Raw genomic sequence first — 24,910 nt, forward strand, 5'->3', positions numbered from 1 at the left:
AACCTTGCCCTGAGCTCCATGCCAAGGCCTGGCACAGCTGCAGCCCTTGCTGGGCTCCTGTCCCTGTGCCAGAGCAGAGCTCAGCCCCTGCCCCTGTGCCTGCCCTGGGGAGGAGCTGCAGCCCCCGAGGAGCCTCCCCTCAGTCTCCTGGGCTGCAGCTGAACCAGCCAAGTGCCCTCAGCTGCTCCTCAGCCCTTCCCCAGCTCCGTGTCCCTCCTCTGGGCACTCTCCAACAGCTCTGGGTCCTTCTGATCCCGTGGTGCCCAAAGTGCCCCCAGCACTGGAGCTGAGGCTGCCCCAGGGCAGAGCAGAGTGGGACAATCCCTGTCCCTGACTGAAGTGACTGAAGGAGTTGCTGTGTGTGGGATTGATCCCAGACCTCCGTTTTTCAGGGATGAGCTTTTTTCGGTAATACAATATCTCTAGGCTTTGCCAGAGTTAATGACTTATACTGAGTTAATGAATCAGCTTTGACTCTCTAATAAATGTCAGAAGTTCTTCTAGACTTCAGCACCTCACCTGCATCCTTTGAATGCTGAGATGATGTGTTTCATTTTTACCAGTGTTCCTGACCTCGTTATTTCTAGAGAGTCAAAATTAACAAATCTTACTTCCACACCCCTCCCCCCCAGCTGCAAAATTACCTTTTTTGAATTGGTACCTGTCATGCTGGCAAGAACATTGGATTGTGTAAGTTTTAATGAGGTGGTATATCTTGCTTTAGAAGTTTGGAACATAATCTAATTTTGGGTTGATTCAAGCTGGAAATCATTTGGAAATGGAATGGACCTTTTATAGGAATGAATTAAAACTACCTTCTTGCTCAGAGTTGTTGTCAGTAATTCTTCCTGTTTCCCTGCTTCCCTGGAGTGAGCACAATTATCCTGTTTCTGCTCCCCACCCATTCCCTTCTAACACCACAAAGATGGCCTCTGGTGTTTTTGTAGAAACAATTATGCTCTATTTGAGGCAGAATAAGAAATTGAATTTATGAATTGTCTACTCTCTGCCATGGCAATCAAATAAAAACAACTATTTTTACTACAGTTGGCTTAATTCCTCTTTTTTTTCTGTTTTTCTGTTGGAATTCTATATACAGGATAATTAGTTATGAACAACAAACATTTGTGAGCAATAGTGAATAGCAAGCAGGACCACTGCTGCTGGAATCCAGCACCCATGACTTCTGTATGTCTGTGTTTTATCTGAAAGTTCTTGCAGTACAGGTAGTGGGTTCTCAATTTAGACACTTCAAAGAATTTCCTTCAGTCGCGGAAGGGGCTGCGCTTCCTGCCCAGAGGCTCTTTCTGGAGAAGCCTCTCTCTATGTAAAGAGAAAAATCATTTATTCAGTGTGAAATTACCACCTTCTTGCCCAAACCTCTCCTCCTTGTCAGAAATTCAGTTCTCATTAATATGTTGTGTTTAATGCATGTTCTGCAGTAAATCTGCTGGATGGATTTGGAGCCACCTGGTCTAGTGGAAGGTGACCCAGCCCATGGGGAACTGGATGGATTTTATGGTCCCTTCCAACCCAAACCATCCCAATGGTTCTATGATTCTGTGATAATCATGTCTCCAAACAGGATTTGAAGTACCTTGAGTGCATAAGCAATATAATTCCATTTCTATTTATTGAGAGAATATGATGAGATGAACTGTGAACTGTAAGTATTCTTCCTTAATTTCTTGAAATTATGCTAGAACAGGTGATATTTCTGTAACACTGAATTTGAGAAATGAAACTGTAACAGAATTAGCATTTCTCCTTTTTAAGGTGTGATGAATTTTATCTGACTCCATCACTGATTTTTTTTTATGTGGGGTGAGGAGGGAAAGGAAGGTTTCAACAGGTACAGTCTTTGAGGGACTCTAAAAATACCTTCCTCAACATGAATTTATTGAAAAAAACTTGAAAAAAGATAGTGAGCAGTATATTTGTAATTAAATTGCTGTATTGTTCCTGTTGAGAAAACAAGAAGTGCTAAAAACTAGCTCATATTTCTCTTTTCCTCTGAGATTTATTTTTAGTAATGAGAAAAACTTTCTTCTCCAGATAAAATGCAAATATTTCTATGATAAGTGTAGTTTTGTGGCATAATTATGTGCTGGTTTAGAACTTAAAATTAGATGTTTTTTCTCTTTTTTCACCTGAATCCTTACGATTTTCTTAAATAACCTCCTTATGTTTTAAGAAGCAAAGTATCTTGGTGTGCTAAACATGTCTTTGCTAACTTAATTTGTATGACAGTATGGGAATACATCTTTTGGGATGCCTTCAGTCTGGCAGTTGGTTATTGATGTGTCCCCTGATGCCTGGAGCCGGGGCCAGCATCCCCTTGGAGGGGTGTGTGGAGCTCAGCCAGCTGAGACACCAACCTCGAGCGGGGAGTTCCCCCTGAGCTGCGTGGCTGTCCCTGTTTGCCACCTCGGTGACAGCTGGTGGGACAAAAGGGCAGTGTGCAAAGAGCTACAGCACCTCACAAGTGTTTAACCCAGAGTTACCACATCTAAAACTGCACATGCTTCAGAGCAAGTGGGTGATGTACCAGGAACTGCTTGGCCTCTTTGAACTTTGCTCTCAGCTTGTTGCAGTGCTCACTCTGTCCCTTACTGACGACTTAAATGACAAACAGGCTGGGGCAGAAGGGTCTTTAGGTCTTCATACTTAGTAAGGTCAGTGCATCCAACCAAGCACATGTGCCAGCAGTGTTGTCACCTGGATCTGAACCAGCTGCCCCAGGTGTGCTCTGCAGGGCAGCAAAGAGCTGATGACACAGCAGGTTTCCACATGGGGAATCACAGATTCCTGAGATATCCTGAGCAGGAAAGGACCCCCTCAGTGCATGCCACGTGCAAGTCTGGCAGCCAAGACTGCACTGGTTGTATAAAATGAACGAGTTCTGGGTGAATTCTTGCAGTAGTGATGTCAGATGAAGTTTACAAAATTCACAGAAAGTTCACAGCAAGTTGACACCATGAGAACAGAGTGCAGGGCAATGGAGCCCCTAGGAACAGAACACCAGAAATCCCTATTTTGTTGACAATTGTTCAAACAGATTCGTGCAGAAACTGTAATCAAGTCTAAGGTTAAATATTAACTTGGTGGTAGCTGATAGGATAAAAATACAGCCCAAAGTTACCTTAGATTATTATAATGCTAAAAAACAGCCCCTCAGGGAAATTTGTCTGTGTGAATGAGGGTGTAATGAGCTGGATTAAGACATCAGATGCACATTAAGAATTACATGATGAAAGTGTGAGTGAACAATCACCTGTTTCTGTGTCATTTTTCTGTGTTACCTTTTAGTATACAAGCCTGTGCTTGTTTCCCAGGTGTGCCAGCATTGAGGGCCCTGGCACCTTGTTCTACAGGATGGAGATAAAACCCAGTACCCTGACACAGTGTGTGGGTTGGCTCTTGCACATGGGGTGACAGAACACAGCTTTAGGGACACCAGCAGTGTGAGGCAGTGAGGGAGAAACTCATCCAACCGCCTGTGCTTGTGAGCTTTTTATACATTGCAGGTTTTAATGTGAATCCAAAGGGTGGCATTTAAGAAAATTTTCAATTTATATTCAGAGGACACAATGTTTAATAGAAAAACAGTACTTTCATTGAAAGGGAAATGAATCTGTTGCCCTGCCATACCAGGGGCATTTAGAATGACAAAAGTGCAACAAGCAAGGCGTTGTTGAGCAGGCAGGAAGCCGGGGAAACACGAGCCCTGCAGGATGCAAAGCACGTCAATGTGGGCTCTGTGGTGGGGCTCGGTGCTGCAGGAGCAGGTGCGAGCGGATCCGGGAGCCTCGGGAGGTGGGACACGAGTCCCACAGAGCCTCTTCATGCTTCAGAAGGGTGTACATCAAGGAAAAGCTCTTTCGGAAACATTTCTGATAAAAGCTGTGATAGAAGTATATGCTTTAAGTCAGTTCACAGCAGTAAAGAAGCTCTTGGGACAACCTGGCGTGATCTGTGTTGTTTAGCTTTGCCAAAAGTTCCTAGCTTAAAGTTGTCATCTATGCTATGAAACAAAACCATTTCACAGAGGTTTTCTATCACATTTTCCTCAAAAGTTAGACTGGTGTCACAGTTAAAGGGAAATAAAGTTAACACTTCAGAAAAACCCAACAACTAAAGCAGACCACAATCAAACCTCAAGTGTTATTTCTTAAAATATTCTTGAAAATTATTTCACAATTGGTTTTGGCTGTTCAAAGTGATGTCTCTAAAAACCTTTTGCTCCAAGTGTTCCTTCATCTTGGACATTGTACTTCATGTCTTCTCTGAGTTATGGATTTGAAAATGAGCACAAGAATTGTCAAATTTTTCATGTGGCCTGAGAAGAAGGTCATGCTCATGATCACAGTGTGGTCTTTCAGAGTTGTCTTTACTGGAGTTTTTCCCAATGTCTACTTCTGGAGTCGAGTACTTACAGCAGGGTGCCAGTACTTACTCCTCACTCTTAGAGAGGTTGTGACAGGGCTGTGGGACCAGCTGAGCATCTGAAGTCACTCAGCAGTTACTGTTCTTTGCTGAGGCTGGAAAAGTGGCATCAACAGAAGTGCAGCAGCAGCTGCTCCCAAGAACTGCACAGAGGAAGGGATGCTAAGGGTGGAGAAAGTGGTGTGAGCTATAACCCATTCAGAAATATTCTGCAAAACTGAAAGCATCTCATGTGTAGCATCATGAACACATTCATGTCCACTTATGATAAAAAGCTTTAAATCTCTCAGGCCTAACTACACCTTTGCAGTTGATAAAACCATCAGCAAAGAAATAATTACAATTAAATTTGTATTTGCAGCGCACGAAGATTCTAGAGTGCCTTTTGTTTTTAAAGATTTCTTACCACTGGAAAAATGTGGAATCGTGGAATGGTTTGGGTTGGAAGGGATCTTAAAGCTCATCTTATTCCACACCCCTGGGCAGGGACACCTCCCACTGTCCCAGGCTGCTCCCAGCCCTGCCCAGCCTGGCCTTGGGCACTGCCAGGGATCCAGGGGCAGCCCCAGCTGCTCTGGGAAATCCATTCCAGGGATGGATTCCACAATTCCTGATTCCCAATCTCCCACCCAGCCCTGCCCTGTGGCAGTGGGAGCCATTCCCTGTGTCCTGTCCCTGCAGGCCTTGTCCCCAGTCCCTCTGCAGCTCTCCTGGAGCCCCTTCAGGCCCCAAAAGGGGCTCTGAGGTGTCCCTGGAGCCTTCTCCTGTCCAGGTGAGCAGGCCCAGCTGTGCCAGGCTGGCTCAGAGCAGAGGGGCTCCAGCCCTGGCAGCATCTCCGTGGCTCCTCTGGCCTGGCTGCAGCAGCCCCACGTCCTCCTGCTGCTGTTGCCCAGGGCTGGGGCAGCTCTGCAGGTGGGGTCTGAGCTGAGCCCAGGGGCAGAGGGGCAGAATCCCCCCCTGCCCTGCTGCCCACGCTGGGGCTCAGCCCAGCACAGGGGGGGTTTCTGGGGCAGCCTGAGCCCTCACCCACCAACAGCCCAAGTCCTTCCCCCAGGGCTGCTCCTGCTCCGTTCCCAGCCCAGCCTGGGGTTGTGCTCGGGGTTGCCCTGACCCAGGAGCAGGAGTTGTGCTTGGCCTTGGTGAACTTCATGAGATTGGCTCGGAGCCACCTCTCCAGCCCATCTGTGCAGAGGTTCTCACTTTGCCTTCTGAGCATCCCCTGTTGCACTCCGGGGAGCCTGAGTGCCAGCCAGGTGCTCAAGCAGAAGCTTTTGCTTCACAAAGCAAAGCTTTTAGCAGAGGCATTGCTTCAGTGTTGGGTTAGAGGTGTAAATGTCAGTCATAAATTTAATCCACCACTGCCAGCTGCTCTAATAATTGCGCTAATGAGAAGGAATAGAACAAATTGGGGAAGATTTCATAGGAACAAAGAACTGCCAATAGTATGCAGGATTTTTAACCTAAATGCTATTAGGGAAGTCTTCCTAAACAGCTAAGAATTGAGCTACTGAGCCAGTTTTCTTCATTCACAAACTGCTAAAAATAGAGGAAAGAAGCAGCAAACTTGTGAAAAGAAGGTGACAAAACTGAAGCAGACTACAACTGTGTCTGAAAGTGTACCTTGAGGCCTGCTGGGTGTACATCCTGTTTGACATCACTGAGTAGGAGAGGTTGACACTTTCCCTGTGGGACAAGGTGCTGTGTGAGGCTTTTGATTTCACATATATTCATCATGATTTTAAACTTTTTTGCAACATTATTTTTCAACAATGCTTGATCAAGATGTTGAACTTATGCCATGCTGGTTTCCTTTGTGCATAATCACCTTACTCTGATTTTTCAAATACACATTTATGGGCTTTCATGTAGGGTTTTGTATTAGTCAGGCTTTTTTTTTTTTTTTTTCCTGCATGCAAATACTGTTATCAATGCTGGGACAGATGATGACACATTTAGATTATTTGCATTTTGTGAATTCTTGAAAATGTTATTTTGCTTTTACTTATGAAATCATACATTAAGATTCAAAATCTAAATCAAGTCTTCATTTCTGGTGAGATCAGGTTTTGTTCTTCCCATTCTTACTACAAGCATGGGCAGATAAAAGAAAAAAACCCAAATGTAAGTATTATTTATGCCTGGAAAATGCCCATGATAACACAGGCAGGTGATTCACTGGCACCAGGAAGGGGTGATAATCTTCAATAAAACATACCTGAGTGCACAGTGGACTAAAAAAAAAAAATCTGCTGTAAGAATGCTATATTAAATGATTGCTGCATCCCATAAGCTTTAAAATTAAGACATTTGCATCGTGGTGACAAACCCTGTTAATGTATGTGACAGAATTGTGCTCCAGTTAAATTTCTCTGTGGGATTTTCAGTTGGCTCTTTCTAGAGCCCTGTGCAGATTCAATGGATGCTGCATTTCCTTCCTGTCTTGAATTGCTGTGTAAGGTGCCTGGGAGTTTTTAAAGTCACTGTTGCTCAATAGGGTGGCAACATTTTATTAAGGAATAATATGTACACCTCGAGAAAATACATCCTGGTGAGAAATTCCTGCTGTCACTGTCATTGTTAGTTATTCTGAGGGATGTGCTTTGTGTCTCAGATTGGAGATGGTGAAGGTTAAAATATCCAACTTCGCTGTAAGCCCTGAGTGCAGCTGCAATGGGTTTGTGTTTAGTATTCAGACAGCAATGCCAGAATCCTACACTCAGATAAAAGATGTGACAGGAGGTGGGGAAAAAAACTTCTCCTCTTGCACTTGCCATCAAACTGCAGCAGGTGAGTGATGGGAAAATGCCAGGAAAGAGCAGAAATATCCATGGAGACCCCCAAAAATTCCATCTCAGTGACAGAGGTGATAGATTCAGCTCTTGGTGTGCCTTTGAGGTAGAATTTCTTGTATGATTACTGCAGTTAAGAAGATTACTGGCAGCTGTAAAATCCTGCATGCACTCAGTTGTCTGAGAACAGTAACATTTTCAGAAAAGAGCTCTGAAATCAGCTCTTCATTCTCCTGACGTTCATCCCAAGGAAGCTCTGCCACGAAGGTCAGGTAGAAGAGTTGATTTGTTGGGGCTGTGTGCATTTTGGTGACAAAAGAGAAAATATAATTTATTGTTTGGCTATTTATGTAAACTAAATTCCCACAGAAGTGGATACATTCCTGGTAGTTTGATGACCTGTGACAAAGCAGCCTAGTAATTAATTTCAAAATGCTGCAAACCCCAAGGCAGAGTCCCAAGAATGGGCAAATGCCCAGAGAAGCAGCAAGGTTTGGCTAAAGGGAAAACATGTTTGTCTGATTTTTTACTTCTAATGTGTCACTTTAATTCTCTCCAGAGACAATGGGACTTTTTGTAAACAAGGATGTAAAAGAAGGATTCAGGGAGAGCTCAGAGCCCCTGTCAGGGCCTGAAGGGGCTCCAGGAGAGCTGCAGAGGGACTGGGGACAAGGCCTGCAGGGACAGGACACAGGGAATGGCTCCCACTGCCACAGGGCAGGGCTGGATGGGAGACTGGGAATCAGGAATTGTTCCCTGGCAGGGTGGGCAGGCCCTGGCACAGGGTGCCCAGAGCAGCTGGGGCTGCCCCTGGATCCCTGGCAGTGCCCAAGGCCAGGCTGGACAGAGCTTGGAGTGACCTGGGACAGTGGAAAGTGTTCCTGCCCACAGGTGTGGAATAAGATGAGCTTTAAGATCCCTTCCAACACAAACCATTCTGGGATTCTGTGATTCTATGGATTTTTCAGAACTGTATTTCCAGCCCCAGGCACTCCCACTTGACTTCTACAAAGCTCATGTTGCTTTTCGGAACACTCACAGTTGTTATTTATAGAAAAGCTTTTAAGGGAAGTCTCAGATGCTGTAACTGTGGGCTCATTCCAGAGAATCTAAAGCTCAGTTGATCAGCCTCTCACATTTTCTTACTTCAGGTAAAGCAAGATTTCAGAATTATTTAAATAGTTTTTAAATAGTTTTTAATGTTTTTAATTCTTTGCCGCTGATGTTTGCTGTTAAAAACCTGACTGCAATATATTCATTTTTGTGATGGGTTTCCTTTCTCATCTCTTGCATTGACAGATGAATCTGGACTGCAAGATCCCTGTTAGGAAGGTAAGTTGGATGCTTTAGAGACTGTAAGCTGCCAGGAACTCTTTCCTGTAGAAGAAGAAATTCTTCTCTGTGAGGGTGGCAGGCCCTGGCACAGGGTGCCCAGAGCAGCTGTGGCTGCCCTGGATCCCTGGCAGTGCCCAAGGCCAGGCTGGGCAGGGCTGGGAGCACCCTGGGATGGTAGAAGGTGTCCCTGCCATGGCAGGGGTGGCATGGGATGGGTTTTAAGGTCCCCCCCAACCCAAACCATTCTGGGATTCAGTGACTCTGTAATGAAATGATGCACAGGTAGAGAAGTGCAGTTAATAGCAGTTTGCTGAATGTCCCTGACAGTGGGATACTGAAGATTCTCACTGCAATTAATACTTTTAAACTACTGAGAGATGTGGACTACCTTATTATACTTCTATGATTAATAACTCCAGAAATTCTGTTGATGTTTCTCAGATTCAAGTGAAGGGATTCATCAAAGTGAGAGGAGCACAGAACCATAGAAAATCCTGAGCTGGAAGGGACCCTCAGGGATCGTTGATCCAGGCCCTGTCCCTGCACAGCCACCCCAAGAACCCCACCCTGAGCACCCCTGGGAGCTCCTGCAGCTCTGGCAGCCTTGGCACCATTCCCTGGGCAGCCTGGGCAGTGCCCAGCAGCCTCAGGGGGCAGAACCTTGCCCTGAGCTCCAGGCAGTCCCTGCAGGACAGTCCTGGTTCATTTGCTTCTCCACACTGACAGTGGGAGGTTGGAATGTCCCACCAAAGGAGAGTCCTCCTGTCTGTGAGTGAAGTGCTACATGTGCTCAGTGATTCTGTGTGCCATTGACTCCTCTGTCCCATTCTTTATTGCCTATGTGGAAAACAAAAGAATTTATTGTAGCACATAAAATTGTACAGTGCATGACTCAAGCCCTCTCCCATCCTGTTTGCTCAGTTGTTCTTGGTTTGATGCAGCAGGAAAGGTCATTTACATGTAATTACTTATTTTTCATTAACAGTTGCAATTTTCTTGACTGTGCAATGAGACCATTGGCTTTCTTGATCAATATCAAATAAGCAAACATTAAAACCCTGCAGTTGCTCATGTTAAATATGATGAAAGGGAACCCAGTTTGAGATTAAATTAAAATTGCAGTGGCCAGTCTTGCCTGAAACCTCTGTGACTCAGGGCAGAAGGCTGATGTAGAAGGCTTCAGCTTGGACACCAGATTCTTGGTTTCATATTTTCAGCAGCACTGGCTACTGTAGCTTTAGGTGAGGTTTTGCAATATAAGCTTAATTTCTGTGTATGGTGTAGTGATGGTGATGAACTTCTAAATAACTTAGAATTCCATCTTCTATGGTGTGTGGGAAGAACTGCAGATTTCTGTGTATTTCCTCCATATAACTGCCTTCATTTCAGTTGAGTTGTTACCATTTTATCTCCTTCTTCTCCTGGCATGGTTTAAAACTGATGGTTTTGAGGGGAAAAAAACCATAATCAGGGCACCTGAAATCTTAAAAGAATACATTTGATGCACACAGTAAAAAGAAGAGAGGTAGAAGAGCAGAGGGTGAAGGTGGTGGAAAAAATTACAAACAAGAAATGCTGCATAGTAATCATATTGCATGTATGAAATAATGCTGATATGATTGCAATTTTTACCTGTAATAAGTCCTCGGTTAGTCTGATATCTTGCATTTTAAATAGTCCATTGCAGGTATTTTTGTTGTACTATAATTCTCCAAAATTGTACAACAAACAACAGGACAAGAGGAAAGAGCCTCAAATGGCAGCAGGGGAGGTCTGGGTTGGATCTAGGGGAAAGCTTGATGGAAATGTGGTCAGGCAGTGGCACAGGCTGCCCTGGGCAGAGCTGGAGTCACCACGCCTGGAAGTGTGGCTGGGGCACCTGGGGACAGACATGGGTTAGTGGCAAACATGGAGGTGGTGCTGGGCTGGTGGTTGTGCCTGATGATCCTGGAGGTCTTTTCCCACCTTAATGATTCTGTGATTCCATAACCATCACAGAAATTGCAGCGTTGTGTAAGAGTTGAGTTGCCTGTAGCAACAGTTCCTTTCCTTCTGTTATGTTTCCTTCCCTCCCACTCTTTGCTCTAGAAGAAACTCTTCCCACAGCAAAACATATAGAGAGATATAATAAAGAAAAAAGAAGAAATGAATCCCCCACACACTCTGGTATCATGTGTATCCTTCAAACATTTTGTCACTTTAGATTTCTGCCCTCTGGCCTGAAGTGCCTGAAGCTGCCAGGTTTTGCTGTGTGGGTTTGGGGTTTTCCCCCCATCCTCTGGAGCAGGAATCCTGGGCTCCAGGAGCTGGTTGGGAGCTGTTTGTACAGCAAGGTGCAGACATGGAGACATTTCCTTCTCAGTGGTTTGGAACAAAGCTGGCCGAGCTGTAACACAGCTTTGGTGCTGTCATAGTGGTGCCTGAAAAAGGAGTGCAATGGAGAGAACCAGAGCTGGACACTTGGGTTCTTGGGTGTGACACCAGCAGGCAGCAAGAAAATTGCCACAGGCTTCAGCTTCATGTATTTGTTAAAGGCTGGGGGAGCTGGGCCTGCTCACCTGGACAGGAGAAGGCTCCAGGGACACCTCAGAGCCCCTTTTGGGGCCTGAAGGGGCTCCAGGAGAGCTGCAGAGGGACTGAGGACAAGGCCTGCAGGGACAGGACACAGGGAATGGCTCCCACTGCCACAGGGCAGGGCTGGATGGGAGATTGAGAATCAGGAATTGTTCCCTGGCAGGGTGGGCAGGCCCTGGCACAGGGTGCCCAGAGCAGCTGTGGCTGCCCCTGGATCCCTGGCAGTGCCCAAGGCCAGGCTGGACAGGGGCTTGCAGTGACCTGGGATAGTGGAAGGTGTCCCTGCCATGGCAGGGGGTGGCACTGAATCATCTTTAAGGGTCCCTCTCAACCCAAACCATTGTGGAATTCAGTGATTCTTCATTTAAAGTTCTGTTTCAAATCACTCTTCACTTCCTTCAGGCTATGTGGAGTATTTGCATGGCATTTTAGAACTTACTGAAAAATGTTGTTTCTGCATTGTTTATTGTGAAATGAGGCTGTTTTTTCTTTAAGTACATTTCTGGGGGGTGTAAAGAAGATTCTGTTTAGACATTCTGGGATAAAGGTCATAGGCCATACAAAAATGTATTGGAGAGGGGTGTATTTCAAAGCTTTCATGGATGTTTACATAGATGCATTGCTTTGTAGAATCAGAATCCCAGAATGGCTGGGCTGGAAGGGACCTTAAAGCTCATCCAGTTCCACCCCCTGGACAGGGACACCTTCCACTGTCCCAGGGTGCTCCAAGCCCCATCCAACCTGGCCTTGGGATCCAGGGGCAGCCCCAGCTGCTCTGGGCACTCTGTGCCAGAGCCTCAACACCCTTATAACCAAAAATATTTCTTCCTATATCCCATCAAAACCCACCCTCGTTCAGTTTAAAGCCTTTCCCCGTTGTCCCATCACTACATGAGCACTGTGTGAACTATCCCAGAGCAGCATGTCCTGAGCTCTGCTGGAGCTGGGGCTGTCCCCTGTGCACTCAGTGCTGCCATAACCTCATGCCTTGATTGTGGTCTTTGCTCTGCCATCCAGTTATCATCCCCTGTTAGTGGTAAACCAGAAAGATCAGAAAGTGTTAAAATATCCTGAGCACTTTCTATCCTGACCTAAGTCAGATCAAAAGAGGATGAAAAGGTTAATCTGCTGCAAAAATATTTCCTCATTAGAAATTAGGAAGTAAGGCCATTGGATACTGCCACAAGTGCTGCTAGTAATGGGAGCCAAGTTATGATGCCAGATACTGAAAATTTTAACTGATGGAGCAGTCCCCACTCAGGGCAAGTGGCACAGCTGGCTGAAAAACCAACCAAATGTTGGACAAGCCTCTGTGTGCTGCACAAAGCCCCCCAGCACAGACACTGCAGCCAGGGCCTGGTGTGCCCCATGAAACAGCTGCCCTGACATGGGGGCTGGGTGTCACCAACTCACGTGTTCAGCTGCACCTGAGCATCTTCCACTTGTCCCTTGAGCATGCCCAGGCTCTGCTTTCATGCTGGGGCAGAGATTTGGGCACTGTTATTTGCTCTGCACAGGATAAGGGAAAATACCTCTTGTGTCAGCCCTGTTCCATGGGGCTGCTGGGGACAGAGGGAATCGCTCCTGGAGGCAGCAGAGTGGCTCCTGGTGATGCAGAGAGGGAGATGAGGTGTACAAAAGTACCTGAACCAGGGCTGGACACAGCCCCTCACAGAAGGGGGAGCTTAAGGCACCACCTGAAGCTTATTCAGGGTGAAAGAGGCTTTCAAATGATCCTCTCTGCAAATGAACCAACAATTACCTGCAGAGCTGCCTTCACTCTGTGCCCCCAACAGCAGGAGGATGTGGAGCTGCTGGAGCCAGGCCAGAGGAGGCCACAAATGTGCTCCAAGGGCTGGAGCCCCCTGCTCTGGAGCCAGCCTGGCACAGCTGGGCCTGCTCACCTGGACAGGAGAAGGCTCCAGGGACACCTCAGAGCCCCTTTTGGGGCCTGAAGGGGCTCCAGGAGAGCTGCAGAGGGACTGGGGACAAGGCCTGCAGGGACAGGACACAGGGAATGGCTCCCACTGCCACAGGGCAGGGCTGGGTGGGAGATTGGGAATCAGGAATTGTTCCCTGGCAGGGTGGGCAGGCCCTGGCACAGGGTGCCCAGAGCAGCTGTGGCTGCCCCTGGATCCTGGCAGTGCCCAAGGCCAGGCTGGGCAGGGCTTGGAGCTCCCATGGATAGCCAGGACAGGGGTTTAGAAAGGGATGTTATTCACAGTCTGTTCCAACACCAATCATTCTGCAATTCTGTGATTCTGTATTTCTGGGTGGAAATATAAATCTTTGCTGTGATAAAGCATGTTTGAACTCAGTGATGTTCCTTTAAATGCTGGAGATTGGATGTCAAAGACATGTCTGCTTTTATGACTTATTTCCATTTTCTGGTTCCCTTTTTGAAGGGAACCAGAAAATGAAATGCAGGGCAGACTCCTCAGGCTGGAAGGTACATTTCTGTTGAATCCAATGGTATTGTCCAAGAGGACTGAAAGGGGTTGAGTTGCCAAAAGAGAGCCTGTGGATTTGGGATTGCTAATGCCCAGATCCTGCTGAGCTGACGGGAGATGGGTCTTTTTGTACAAAATGTGTGCTGTTCCTGATGAATATTGTTGCCCATCTCTCCACCTCCAAACTCTGCTCCTTTGGATAACCTGGATTTTGTCAGGAATGGCACTGCTCGGTAATTTGCTCTGTAGGATGTTGAGCCTCGCTCTCCCTGGCCCAAATGCAAGATGTCAGGAGGAAAACGGGTGAGTAGGCAAAGCCTCAGCCTAGAATGTGAGACAAATATTCCCATCCCATTCCCATTTACTCAGTGAGTTGGGAAGGGCTGCACAGTCTCAAGGTTTTGGCTCTGTAGCTTTGGGAGGCACCTGGGCTCAGCTGCACCCACCGAGCCGGGCGGTGCCTCTGCTGCCCCAGAGATGGGAGAAGGATTTGCTGAGTTAAAGGCTCAGGCTCTGGCTGGGTGGCATGCACCACGATGGAAAGGGGACACCAGCTCAGGCAGAAGCACGTGGGAATCTCTGCTGGCTGTGCAGCAGGATGGGAAAAGCCCATTTAGTACATCTGAGGGAGTGGCTCCCTGTGCGTGGCGCCGAGTTCTTCGGCCATGGTCGTGTCTGTAACAACGGCCGGATGTGGCAAAACCCAAAACCACAAAACATTTCTGTTTGTCACAGGGAGCCTGGTGCAGATCCTGGGAGTTCAGCACAGAGCTGTAAGGATGAACTCATGTGTAATTCTCCAGCCTGAACAGACCAGGTTTCTAAGGATCCATCCCTACAAATACAGGGAATAATGCAAGGAGTGCTCCTGAGGAAACACCCCCCAAGAATCCTATGAACAGTCTGGCTTGAATGGCTTGGGGAAGTTGTTTGTGTATGGAAAAAATAACCAGGATCTGAAAGTACCTGCTAGCTTGGATTAGTTTTCTTCTACACTGCCTTTGCCCTCGAATTGCCCATGTTTTCTGAAGGCTTAAACACCATTCATTAAATTTTTTTTTAAGTACAACCAAAAAGATCCCAAGACCCCTGAAATGAATCTGGTGTTTGCCTATAACTGCATTTTCTTCTTTTTCACCATTTTACTCAGAATACTGGAAATGCTGAACATTAGTGCAGAACTGGTGTCTGGTTTTGTGGCTGGGATGATGAGCTGCAGAGGTGGTTTTCCCTCCCCACTCGCGTGGATGCTGCAGGATACAGATAAGCTGCTGTTTGACAGCAGCACTCATTTAAAGCTTTTTGTATCATTGCCTGTCCCAACCCGTGGTGCCTCTGGATTGTCACCCCCAGAGGAACAGCGAAGAGTGGCCTGGATCAGCCTGCTCTGAGGCTCACAGAGTCGGTGTTGAGACAAGATTACGCCTGGGGATCCCTGGTCCCAGCTCGTCCTCTCCTGGGACTCGGTCCCCCTGGAGAGCTGTTGCCACCAGAGGCAGCCACTCCATTGTCACTGCTCTGGCCAGGCCAGCAGTGGTGACAGCAGCTGTCCCTGTTTGCAGGGGGAAACTGATTCCCCCACGGAGCCACAGGGAACAGGATCTGGTGAGCTCCAGTTCCCTGCTAGGGAGGGTGTGTAACTGTACCCTCAAAGGGCAGAAGTTACTCTCAGTGTTGTCAAATAATGACTCATTTCTGATGGAGGTTTGAGGGCGCAGGCGGCGCCAGCGCAGGGACCGCCCGGGCGCTGCATCACAGCCTCGGCAGCAGAGAAATCAGGAAATCGGCCCCAGCTCTGCCGGGGAGCTGCTCTCGCACGTAGTGCTCGGCTCTGTGTAGGACAGAGACTGCCCAGGAGCTCAGGGATCCCAGCCCAGGCTCAGCTGTGAGCTTCCCTGGCCCCGCCGTCCCCGGCCCCTCATGGGCACCGCTGAGGTAAGAGCCAGGCCCGAGGGGTGCTGAGGGCAGCCGAGGGTTCTGTCCTGCTGTCCCCTGGGGCACAGGGAGGGATGGGCACGGTGCTGAGCCTGGTGGGCAAGGGGGAATGCCCGGGTGTCCCCCGTTTTCCAGCAGAGGTGCTGCAGCTGCCCTCTGTCCCAGTGACACCAGTGCTGCTGGAGGGAGAGCCCAGCGCGGCTCCATCGCAGCCGGGGCCCTCCTGTCACAGCTCTGGCACCTCCTCGCCTGGGGTAACTCTGTGCACGGGGAATAAGCTTGAGCTCTCCAGTCCAGGGTTGGGACAGCTTTACCAACCCCCACTACCTTTCTGTGCTTCTCAACCTCATTGCAATTACTCAGGTTTACCAATTCATAAAAGTACAGAACAGCCCCAAAACAAAGAAGGGAGCAAATATCTCCTGTCAGGCTTTCTGCCTGCACACTCTGCTTGTGGGAGCATTCATTCCAGTGATGGGAATCTCATGGATCAAACACCTCCAGGAACAAAGAGCTGCTTTAGGAGCAGGCATGTGAGTGTCACCAGGAGGGAGGTGATTCACTGCTGTCCCTGCTGGTGCCTGGGCGAGGCACTGGCTGCTGTCCAGGCTCTGCTGGCAGCAGGTGTCCATTGGGGGTGTGTGTCCATCACCCCGAGCCCCAGGGCCGGCTGGGCAGAGGAGAAGCTCTTCTCTTTGGTATTCGAGTAGAGGATCTGTCCCTTCCCAGCACCAACTGCTGTCTGCGCACAGGGGCAGGACTGACCAAACAGCTGCTGCTTTTCACCCAGAATTTCTGTCCTTGAGCAGCAGAAAATGAAGGAGAGTTGTCAGAACTGCCATCAGCCCTCCTGGCTCAGCCAGCACAGCCCTCCTTGGACAGGATGGACCTTGGCAGGGGAATGGAGCAGACTCTGTGCTGAAGCTCTGTGTTCATGAGGACCTCGGCATCCTGGAATTGATCTGAGCTGCACCACTCACAGCAGCCTCTGGTGTGCAGCTGGAGACCAGCTCACAGTGGCTGCCTGTGCAGCCCCAACTTCACCAAGACAACACGTGTGCCATAGATGGGCTGCAAGGCGAGGGGATGGCTTCTGCCAGAGACAGAACTGCTGCCTTCCAATGCTAATCTCGTAGCAGCTACAATTGTCCCTGTTTTGTTGTTGTGGATATGGGCTGGCAGGATCAGACAGTCCTTAGATCCACACTGCCACAGAGAGGAGTTTACAGCAGTGATGCAGAGCAGTGATTGTGAGTCACCTTCCAAAGAGCAAAGTCATCTCTGCTCCAAGGAGCTCATCCCACAGTGTGGGCAGCAGGGCAAGGGGGGGATGCTGCCCCTCTGCTCTGCTCTGATTCGACCCCAGCTGCAGAGCTGCCTCCAGCTCTGAGACCCCAGCAGAAGAAAGACATGGAGCTGCTGGAGCCAGGCCAGAGGAGGCCACAAATGTGCTCCAAGTGCTGGAGTCCCTCTGTTCTGCAGCCAGGCTGGGAGAAGAAAAGGCTCCAGGGAGAGCTCAGAGCCTCTTTTGGGGCCTGAAGGGGCTCCAGGAGAGCTGCAGAGGGACTGGGGACAAGGCCTGCAGGGACAGGACACAGGGAATGGCTCCCACTGCCAGAGGGCAGGGCTGGGTGGGAGATTGGGAATCAGGAATTGTTCCCTGGCAGGGTGGGCAGGCCCTGGCACAGGGTGCCCAGAGCAGCTGTGGCTGCCCCTGGATCCCTGGCAGTGCCCAAGGCCAGGCTGGGCAGGGCTGGGAGCAGCCTGGGACAGAGGAAGGGAGTTGAATTAGATGGGTTTTAAGGTCCCTCCCAAACCATACCATTCCCCAATTCTATGATCTATGATTCTATGATCCCAAGGAGGTGACAGTGGGGATGAAGGAGGAAAAGACCCACAATTTTAAATTGCAAAGCTGTCATATGCATCCCAGCATGACCAGGGCAGCACAGGGACATTGTGCAATGATCCCACAGCCGGTGCATGTGACAGTCCCACCTCAGCCCAGCCTGGCCTGTGTCCCCAGTGCCAGGCAGCCCCCGCACCAGCCCTGCTGCTTTCCACGTCAGCAGGGCCACGGCTGCTGCCCCTGGTGACTCGGAGCTCCTGAAAGAGGAGGTGAAAAAGCAAGTTCCTGGTAAAACCACATCACTCCCACACAGCTGTGGTGCTGGGCTCCTGCTGTGCCTGCAGAGCTGCTGAGAGCTGGGGCTCCTCCTTGGTGGCAGAGAGCAGGAGTGCCGGTCCTGCTCCCATCCGTGTGTGGGGCAGGAGTGTCCCCAGGACACAGCTGGCACAGGCAGAGCTTGCAGCCTTTTCCTCCATCCCGCGGTGCGAGGCTGTGTGAGGGACAGGAGCTGCATTGGCCAGGGGAGTCTGTGGGACAGCAGCCGTGACCTGGGCCAAGCCAGCTCAGCCTGTCCCTCCACAGCCCCTTTGGTTTCTTCTGCAGGTGGCAGCAGGAGAGGACAGGGAGTCCCTGATGCGCTGACGGTTGGCCATGTCTGGGGTGAGCGGGGCAGCACAGGGGCACCAGCAATGCCAGCTGACACCGGGGACCCTGCGGTGCCCCCAGGACCGAACTGGGGTGGAGGAGGACTCGTGCCCAGTGCCCCTGGTCCCCAGCCAGGATTTCAGAGGGTCCTTGGGGCTGGCCCTGGTGCCGGGGGGAAGCAGAGGGGTCCAGCTCTCGCTGTCCCCACCGACACTGTTTGTCCTTGCAGAAGCACTGGCCCCCCGGCACGCAGTGTGTCACCAAGCATGACCACAGCAAGCCCAAGCCCCGGGAGCTGGCCTTCCGCAAGGGGGACATGGTCACCATCATCGAGGCCGTGGAGGTGAGACCCGCGGCTGCCCGGGGACGCTCTGCTCAGCTGCCAGAGCCAGTCCCTCCCTTCCCAGAGGGATCGCCCTTCCTTGCCCTGCCCTGAGACCCTCTCGTCCCCAGGGCAAAGGCTGGTACCGCGCCCGGCACAACGAGACTGGCCAGGAGGGGCTGCTGGCAGCCAGCGCCCTGCGGGAGCGCGGGGCCATCCGCGCCGACCCCAAGCTCAGCCTGATGCCGTGAGTACAGCCGGGGTGACTGGGGGGGACCCCGCTGAGCCCCTGCGAGCTGCGGCAGCAGATGCGTCCAGCGTGTTCCCCCCATTCATGGTTTGGGGGTGCAGCTGGGGACAGAGCATCCTGTGGCCATGCCCTGGCCATGGAGGGATTTGCTGGGGCCAGTACCTGGCTTTAAGGACCCCTAATTGTGCCAGCCCCGTGGAGGGGGGTTTCATGCAGTAGGGTCTGTGCAGCTTTGGCAGGGCTCTGCTTTCCCCATCTCGCCGCTCCCCTGGCTCAGCCCCCTCTCCAACGCCCCTGCCCTCAGCTGGTTCCACGGGAAGATCTCGGGGCTGGAGGCGGTGCAGGAGCTGCAACCCCCCGAGGATGGGCTGTTCCTGGTGCGTGAGTCTGTGCGGCACCCCGGGGACTACGTGCTGTGCGTGAGCTTTGGCAAGGAGGTGATCCACTACCGCGTGGTGCACGAGGAGAACACGCTCAGCATCGACAGCCAGCAGTACTTCTCCAACCTCATTGACATGATTGAGGTGAGACCCCCGGGCAGAGGGTCCCACCAGTGCCAGAGCAGGGCAAGGACCTCATGGGCTCTCACAGAGGCAGGTCCTTGTCCTGTTCTGTGTGGTTTTCACTGGTGTTTTACCCAGTGTAATTCTCCATCCCCTTCAAAGGCTCGTGGTTCCCGCTCAGTTTGGGGTGCAGTGGGCAGATCTGGGATATCCCAAGGATGTCTCTGCAAACCAGCTGTGCCAGCTGCAGTCACAGTCCCCAGCCAAAGGCCACATTTTACCCCTATCCCTGCTTAATCAGGGCTTCACATAGCAGGAAGACCCTGGTGGCCTCTGCCTCCCCTGGACTTGGAGGCGTTTTGCTGCATTTCCTTCCCCTCAAAGCCCCTCTCACCTGCTGACCCCACAGGGCTCCCAGGCTGCTGTGTGAGCTCTCGCCCCTCCAGTGAGTTTTTCCTGGTGGTCCTTCCCTCACCCTGTCTCCTCTCCAGGGAGTTGCACTCTTGTGTTTTCCTTTTAGACACAACTTTTGGGTGGCTCCTTTCCCTTCTCAGCTGCCTTGGCCTCACTTTAAAACTCTGAAGGTTGTCCCACCCCATCCCATCCCATCCAGCCCCATCCTGTCTGGCTGCTTCCTCTCCCATCGCCTCTGCCAACTGCCCTCAGCTGCTGCAGCCCCTGCCAGGGGTTCAACCCCACCAGTAGCACCCCACATCCCCTGTGGTCCATCGTGGTGTTCCTCTGGCTGTGCCCGGAGGGGAGCAAGGCTGAGAGGTGGGCTGCCCTCAAGGGTGGCGATGGTGCGGTCTTGTGGAGCATCCCAAAGCTGTTCCCTGGACACCCCGACCCTGAGGGTAAGAGCTGGCATCACCTCCACCTGTTCATCTCTTGGCAGCATTACATGAAGGAGCAGGGAGCCATCTGCACCAAGCTGGTGAAGCCCAAAACAAAATCTGGGATGAAGTCAGCTGAGGAGGAGTTGGCCAAAGGTAGGGGATGGTGGGAGGGGGCTGTGGTCTGCATTTTAGGGACAAGGTCCTACTGATGGCTCTGCTAACCTGCCCTTGTGCCCATGCCCAGCTGGCTGGTTGCTGAACCTGAAGCACCTCACACTGGGAGAGCGCATTGGGCAAGGCGAGTTTGGAGGTAGGTGAGAGGTTGGGGTGGAAGTTCCCCAGATGGCACTGCCTGATCCCTTCCCCATCTCATGGCACGGGGGGCTCAGCCTGGAGAGCAGGGGGCTGGGTGTGGGGCTCAGCCTGACTCTCCCGTGCTCTCCCAGATGTCCTGCAGGGCGAGTACTTGGGGCAGAGGGTGGCAGTGAAGAACATCAAGTGTGATGTGACTGCCCAGGCCTTCCTCGCTGAAACAGCTGCCATGACGTGAGTGCTCCATGCAGGCGTGGCCCCACCCTGCCTGTGGCCTGGGATGAGCAGGCACCTCCTTGACTCAGATCCCCTCCATTCCAGGAAGGTCCGGCACAAAAACCTGGTGTGTTTGCTGGGAGTGATCCTGCACAATGGCCTCTACATTGTCATGGAGTTCATGAGCAAGGTGAGAGCACCTGGCTGCTCCTCAGCCAGTGGGACCCATCACCACTTAGATTTGGGAACAATATCCCTGCCTAGGGGCTGAGTCATCACAGATGCCAGGCACTGCAGCACCTGCAGAAGGCAAAGTCTCCTGGCAGCCCCATCCTGTTGGTCCTGACTCATTTTATCCTTCTCTGTCAGGGCAACCTGGTGAACTTCCTGCGCACACGGGGCCGGGCGCTCGTCTCAACCCAGCAGCTCCTCCTGTTCTCTCTGTGAGTTCCCCTCCTCCTCCACTGGGCTGGGACCCAGGGCCCTGCCTGCCCCTGTGCAGCCCCAGGGAGCACTCAGTGACACGGCTCTGTCTCACTCGGTTGTGGCAGGGATGTGGCTCAAGGCATGGACTACCTTGAGTCCAAGAAGTTGGTGCACCGGGACCTGGCTGCGCGCAACATCCTCATCTCCGAGGAGAACGTGGCCAAAGTGAGCGACTTCGGCTTGGCCCGGGTCAACCCCAAGGGTGCAGATGCCACATTGCTCCCTGTGAAGTGGACGGCACCAGAGGCCCTGAAACACAATGTGAGCAACAGTGAGAGGGACAGGGCTGGCCAGGGGGTCCTTCCAAAGCATCTCACGCCCTTGGGTTGCCCCTGCTTTTTCCCATTCCCACTGATCCATCCCTGCCCCATGGTGGCCTCTGGCACAGCCAGCCCTGCATCTCCCAAAATTCGGCCTCTGTCCTGAGCAGTGCAGTGGGGATTGGGGCAGGATGATGGCACTCGGGGTGTTCACACCCTGGGGAGCTGAGGGGGGGCAGGGGGCAGGCACTGTCCTCTGTCTTGCCCTCGGGAAGCAACGGGGACCCAGCGCAGCCCTCAGCTGGCTTCAGCCTCCCCTCTCCTGCCACCACAGAAATTCTCCTCCAAGTCGGACGTGTGGAGCTACGGGATCCTCCTGTGGGAAACCTTTTCCTTTGGACGGGCACCCTACCCCAAGCTGGTGAGCACTGTGCCAGGGACCACCACAGGTTACACCCCACTGGCACTGATGGGACAGGGACATCCCACTGCTCCCTGAGCAGAGCAGGGAAGGGGGTTGCCAGCTGGTTCTCCATCCTGGCAGGCCCTGAAGGAGGTGACAGAGCTGCTGGAGCAGGGGTACCGCATGGACGCCCCCGAGGGCTGCCCGCCCACCGTCTATGCCCTGATGAAGAGCTGCTGGGAGCTGGAGCCAGGCAAGCGCCCGTCCTTCAAGAAACTCACAGAGAAGCTGCAGAAGGAGCTGAAGCACCTGAGGGACATTTAACCCCCATCCTGCTACCAGGACACAGGACCTGAAGCCCCTAGACCCTCCAGGGTTGCGAATGGCAGGGCAAGAGGGGCCAGGAACAGGAAGGCCTGTGGTGCTGCCCTCTCCCTGTGGAGATGGGGGAGCAGCCTCCCTCCATCCCAGCATGGTCCTTCCACCCACCACACAGCCCAGACAAGGTTGCCATGGGATTGATCTCCCCTGGCCCACCACAGTGGGGAGCACAGACCCCAAGGCAGCCAAGCCCACAGCCTTGTGCTCAGCCCCAGGAGCAGATGCTGTGTGTGGGGTCCCTTCAAGCTGCAAGTCCCAGTGCTGGGAGACAGGACTGGACATCTCCACTCGCTGGGGGATGAGACCCCACCCTGACTCAGCCCTGCCCCAGCGCCCAGCCCCACACGGGGATGCTGGCACAGCCAGATAACCACATGGATTTGGGCTTTTTGATTAAACCAAAGAATCTAGTTCAACAGCATCTTTAAGCCTCTGGAGTGAAATTAGGCCTATCTCTCACTTGGGGCCTGACAAAGTCCAGTGAAAGGCTTTGGGGGGGCCAGGAGCTCTGGCCCTTGGAACCCCCCCTGCCATGCAGCCCCTCTCCCATCGGGGCTCTGTGCAGCAGGGGATTATGCTTTAATCAGAGCCTGTATGGGAATTGCTTTCCTATAGATTACAGGCACGGGGCACATCCGCAGGCGTGGGGAGCCCCCGGCCCCGCAGGCTGCCGAGCAATCTCGGTCTCGGTGGAGCAGGGATTAGCGGGGGCACAGGGTGGGTGTGCCCCGCCACCGCCTCATCTGCTGCCACTCCTCTGACCCTCGGCTGGGCTTTTTCGGCTAATCCTCTTGTGTCTCCTCCGTGCTGACTTCCTGCACCCCCAATCCCCCTGAGTGCATGGTTCTGGGTGCCCACGGCATGGGGCTCTCCCCAGGGCTTGCCATGGCCCCATGGGTGCTGACCCAATTTTGGACCCATGTATTGGGGGTATTTCAGCCTGACCCGGTGTATGCTGCAGTTCAGTTCAGTGACTCCTGATGAAGGCAGCACCTGCTGTCCCCCAGCACTGCCACTGTCCCCTGCAAGCACCCTTGGGTGCAGCAAAGGGAAGGTCCTTCCACCCTGGCTGTGCCTTCCCCTCCTAATGCCTTAATCCGCCCCTGATCCGCGGTGCCCCTGGGGCTGGGCCCACTGACCTTGCGGGCACTGGGACCCGGTGGGCACCTCGGGGCAGGAGCTGCCACCGCCACCCACCATGGCCTCCTTCTTCACGGCCACCCTGAAGAGCTTCCAGGGGGGCAAGGACGAGTCCGCCAAGGGGGCCCCCAAGGATGAGAAGGCGGCAGCGCTGCCCAGCACCATGGCCCGCGAGGAGTTTGAAGAGTACCAGCGGCAGCTGCTGGAGGAGAAGTAAGGCCTTGCCGGGGCTGAGCGGGTCACGAGGGTCCCCCAACACCCCAGAATCAGGATTTGATTCTGTGGGCTTTCCCCAGGGTGGCAGAGCACAGGGACAGTGAGGCAGCTGGGGCAAGAGACAGTGCAGAGCAGGTGCCCTCAGCATGTGTCCCCCACAGCATGGGGGGGTCCATGGAGGTGCTGGCACAGGGCTGTGACAGCACCTTTGTGCACCACAGGTGACAAGGGGAACCCCCAGGTGTCAGAGCCCCGGGATGGTTCCAGTCCAGCACCCGTGGAGCCCAGGGTTTGGGGTCAGCTCGGGATTGGATTCAGGTCCCACCTCCCTAGGACTGGGCACTGTGGGAAGCCAGCAGCTCAGCACCAGGGAGATGAGAGGCTGCAGGAGGAGTGAATCCCTGCAATGGGCGCCTTCATCAACCACCTCTGAATCTGCGTGCTGAGCTGCATGGACAGGATGTGGCTCCTGCTCCCAGATCCCCACTTTAACCCTCTTGTGGGTCTCAGACCTTCTCCCTCCTGCCCCAGACCTGCTCTGCAGGAGGAGCAGGGTGACCGGGGTGGGGTGGTCCTGGGAGGCTCAGTGAGGAGGGGTGATGGTGTGGCACCTGCTGCAGGATCGAGCGGGACAAGGCGTTTGCACAGAGGAAGGCAGAACGGGCCACGGTGCGGATGCACCTGCGGGACAAGTACCACCTGGCCCAGGTAAGAATCAGCCTGTCTGCGGGCCCGGGGCTTCCCCTTGACCCTACATCGCCCGAACAGCTCCAGGCCCACGGCTGCCGTGCTCCCCTGGGCCGGAGGGATTCCTGAAGGGGGCAGCAGACGGCCACTGTCTCTGTCTATCTGCCGCCCACTGTCCACCCAGCGTCCGAGTGTGGCACTGGGCAGTCCTGGAATCCCGCCCTGTCCCCGGCCCCCTGGGACTGGCCGTTCTCTGTCCCCCTTTCCCCGCTCCGCCGGGGTGGGCCCCGCGTCTGTCCCCACCCGACGGCCTCTCCCACCCGCATTCAGGACGAGCGGGACGACGCCCAGGTGCACGTGGCCGGAGGGGCGGTGGAGCTGCCGCCGGACCTGGCAGCCATGGTGCACAGCGAGGAGGAGGAGGAGGATGGCAGCGCCGGGGCCTTCGCCTTCCTGGCGAAGCTGCGGCAGGTGGAGCTGCCGGCGCTGCGGGAGCGCGCCCTGGGCGGCGTGGAGCAGGTGCGGGACAAGTGCGCCCTGATGTAGCAGCGCTGCAGGAGCCATCGGCAGCCTCTGTGCCCGGGAACCGCGGCATGCCGAGCTCTGGGTGCCTTCACTTGGGGTACGGGTCCCAATACTCATGTTAGGCGTGGGTTTTCTTCCCCAAAGCCATTCGCAGTTGCTTTGCCAGGGTGTGCAGGGGTGCAGAACGCCTGGGTGTGCACAGGTCCCTCTCGTGGTGCTCTTGGTGTGAGCCCCCACATGGGGCAGGTCCCTGACCCCGTGACCCCCCTGACCAGCCCTGGCACCGTGCACCGTTTGGCTCAATAAATACAGCATTGCCGGCACCATTCCTGTCCTGCCACACCCCGCAC

At 52.7% G+C, this 24,910-nt stretch overlaps 2 protein-coding genes across 10 annotated transcripts; both read left to right on the plus strand.

Annotated features, from left to right (window-relative positions):
• The first annotated feature begins 8,234 nt into the window (after positions 1 to 8,234).
• Positions 8,235 to 22,413, plus strand: MATK (megakaryocyte-associated tyrosine kinase). Of its 9 annotated transcripts, XM_064734362.1 has the most exons (14): positions 8,273 to 8,386; positions 8,535 to 8,567; positions 17,982 to 18,038; positions 18,253 to 18,366; positions 18,477 to 18,592; positions 18,900 to 19,119; positions 19,994 to 20,087; positions 20,179 to 20,244; positions 20,381 to 20,480; positions 20,568 to 20,652; positions 20,832 to 20,905; positions 21,014 to 21,209; positions 21,543 to 21,629; positions 21,753 to 22,413. In XM_064734362.1, the coding sequence occupies exons 3-14, from the start codon at positions 18,030 to 18,032 to the stop codon at positions 21,933 to 21,935; spliced, it is 1,344 nt and encodes a 447-aa protein (XP_064590432.1). In that variant the 5' UTR covers positions 8,273 to 8,386; positions 8,535 to 8,567; positions 17,982 to 18,029; the 3' UTR covers positions 21,936 to 22,413. The 9 variants fall into 9 exon arrangements, with proteins under 9 accessions (XP_064590430.1, XP_064590432.1, XP_064590437.1 ...); XM_064734360.1 differs by lacking the exon at positions 17,982 to 18,038 and having other exon boundaries at positions 8,235 to 8,386; XM_064734367.1 differs by lacking the exon at positions 21,543 to 21,629 and having other exon boundaries at positions 8,286 to 8,386.
• Positions 22,414 to 23,190: 777 nt separating this feature from the next.
• On the plus strand, positions 23,191 to 24,581 carry LOC135458984 (complexin-3-like). Its single transcript, XM_064734524.1, has 3 exons — positions 23,191 to 23,345; positions 23,969 to 24,056; positions 24,366 to 24,581. Exons 1-3 carry the CDS (start codon positions 23,191 to 23,193, stop codon positions 24,579 to 24,581), a joined length of 459 nt encoding a protein of 152 aa, XP_064590594.1.
• The last annotated feature ends 329 nt before the right edge of the window (positions 24,582 to 24,910 follow it).

The sequence above is a fragment of the Zonotrichia leucophrys genome, chromosome 28 (genome assembly GCF_028769735.1).
Source record: "Zonotrichia leucophrys gambelii isolate GWCS_2022_RI chromosome 28, RI_Zleu_2.0, whole genome shotgun sequence".
NCBI classification, from domain to species: domain Eukaryota; kingdom Metazoa; phylum Chordata; class Aves; order Passeriformes; family Passerellidae; genus Zonotrichia; species Zonotrichia leucophrys.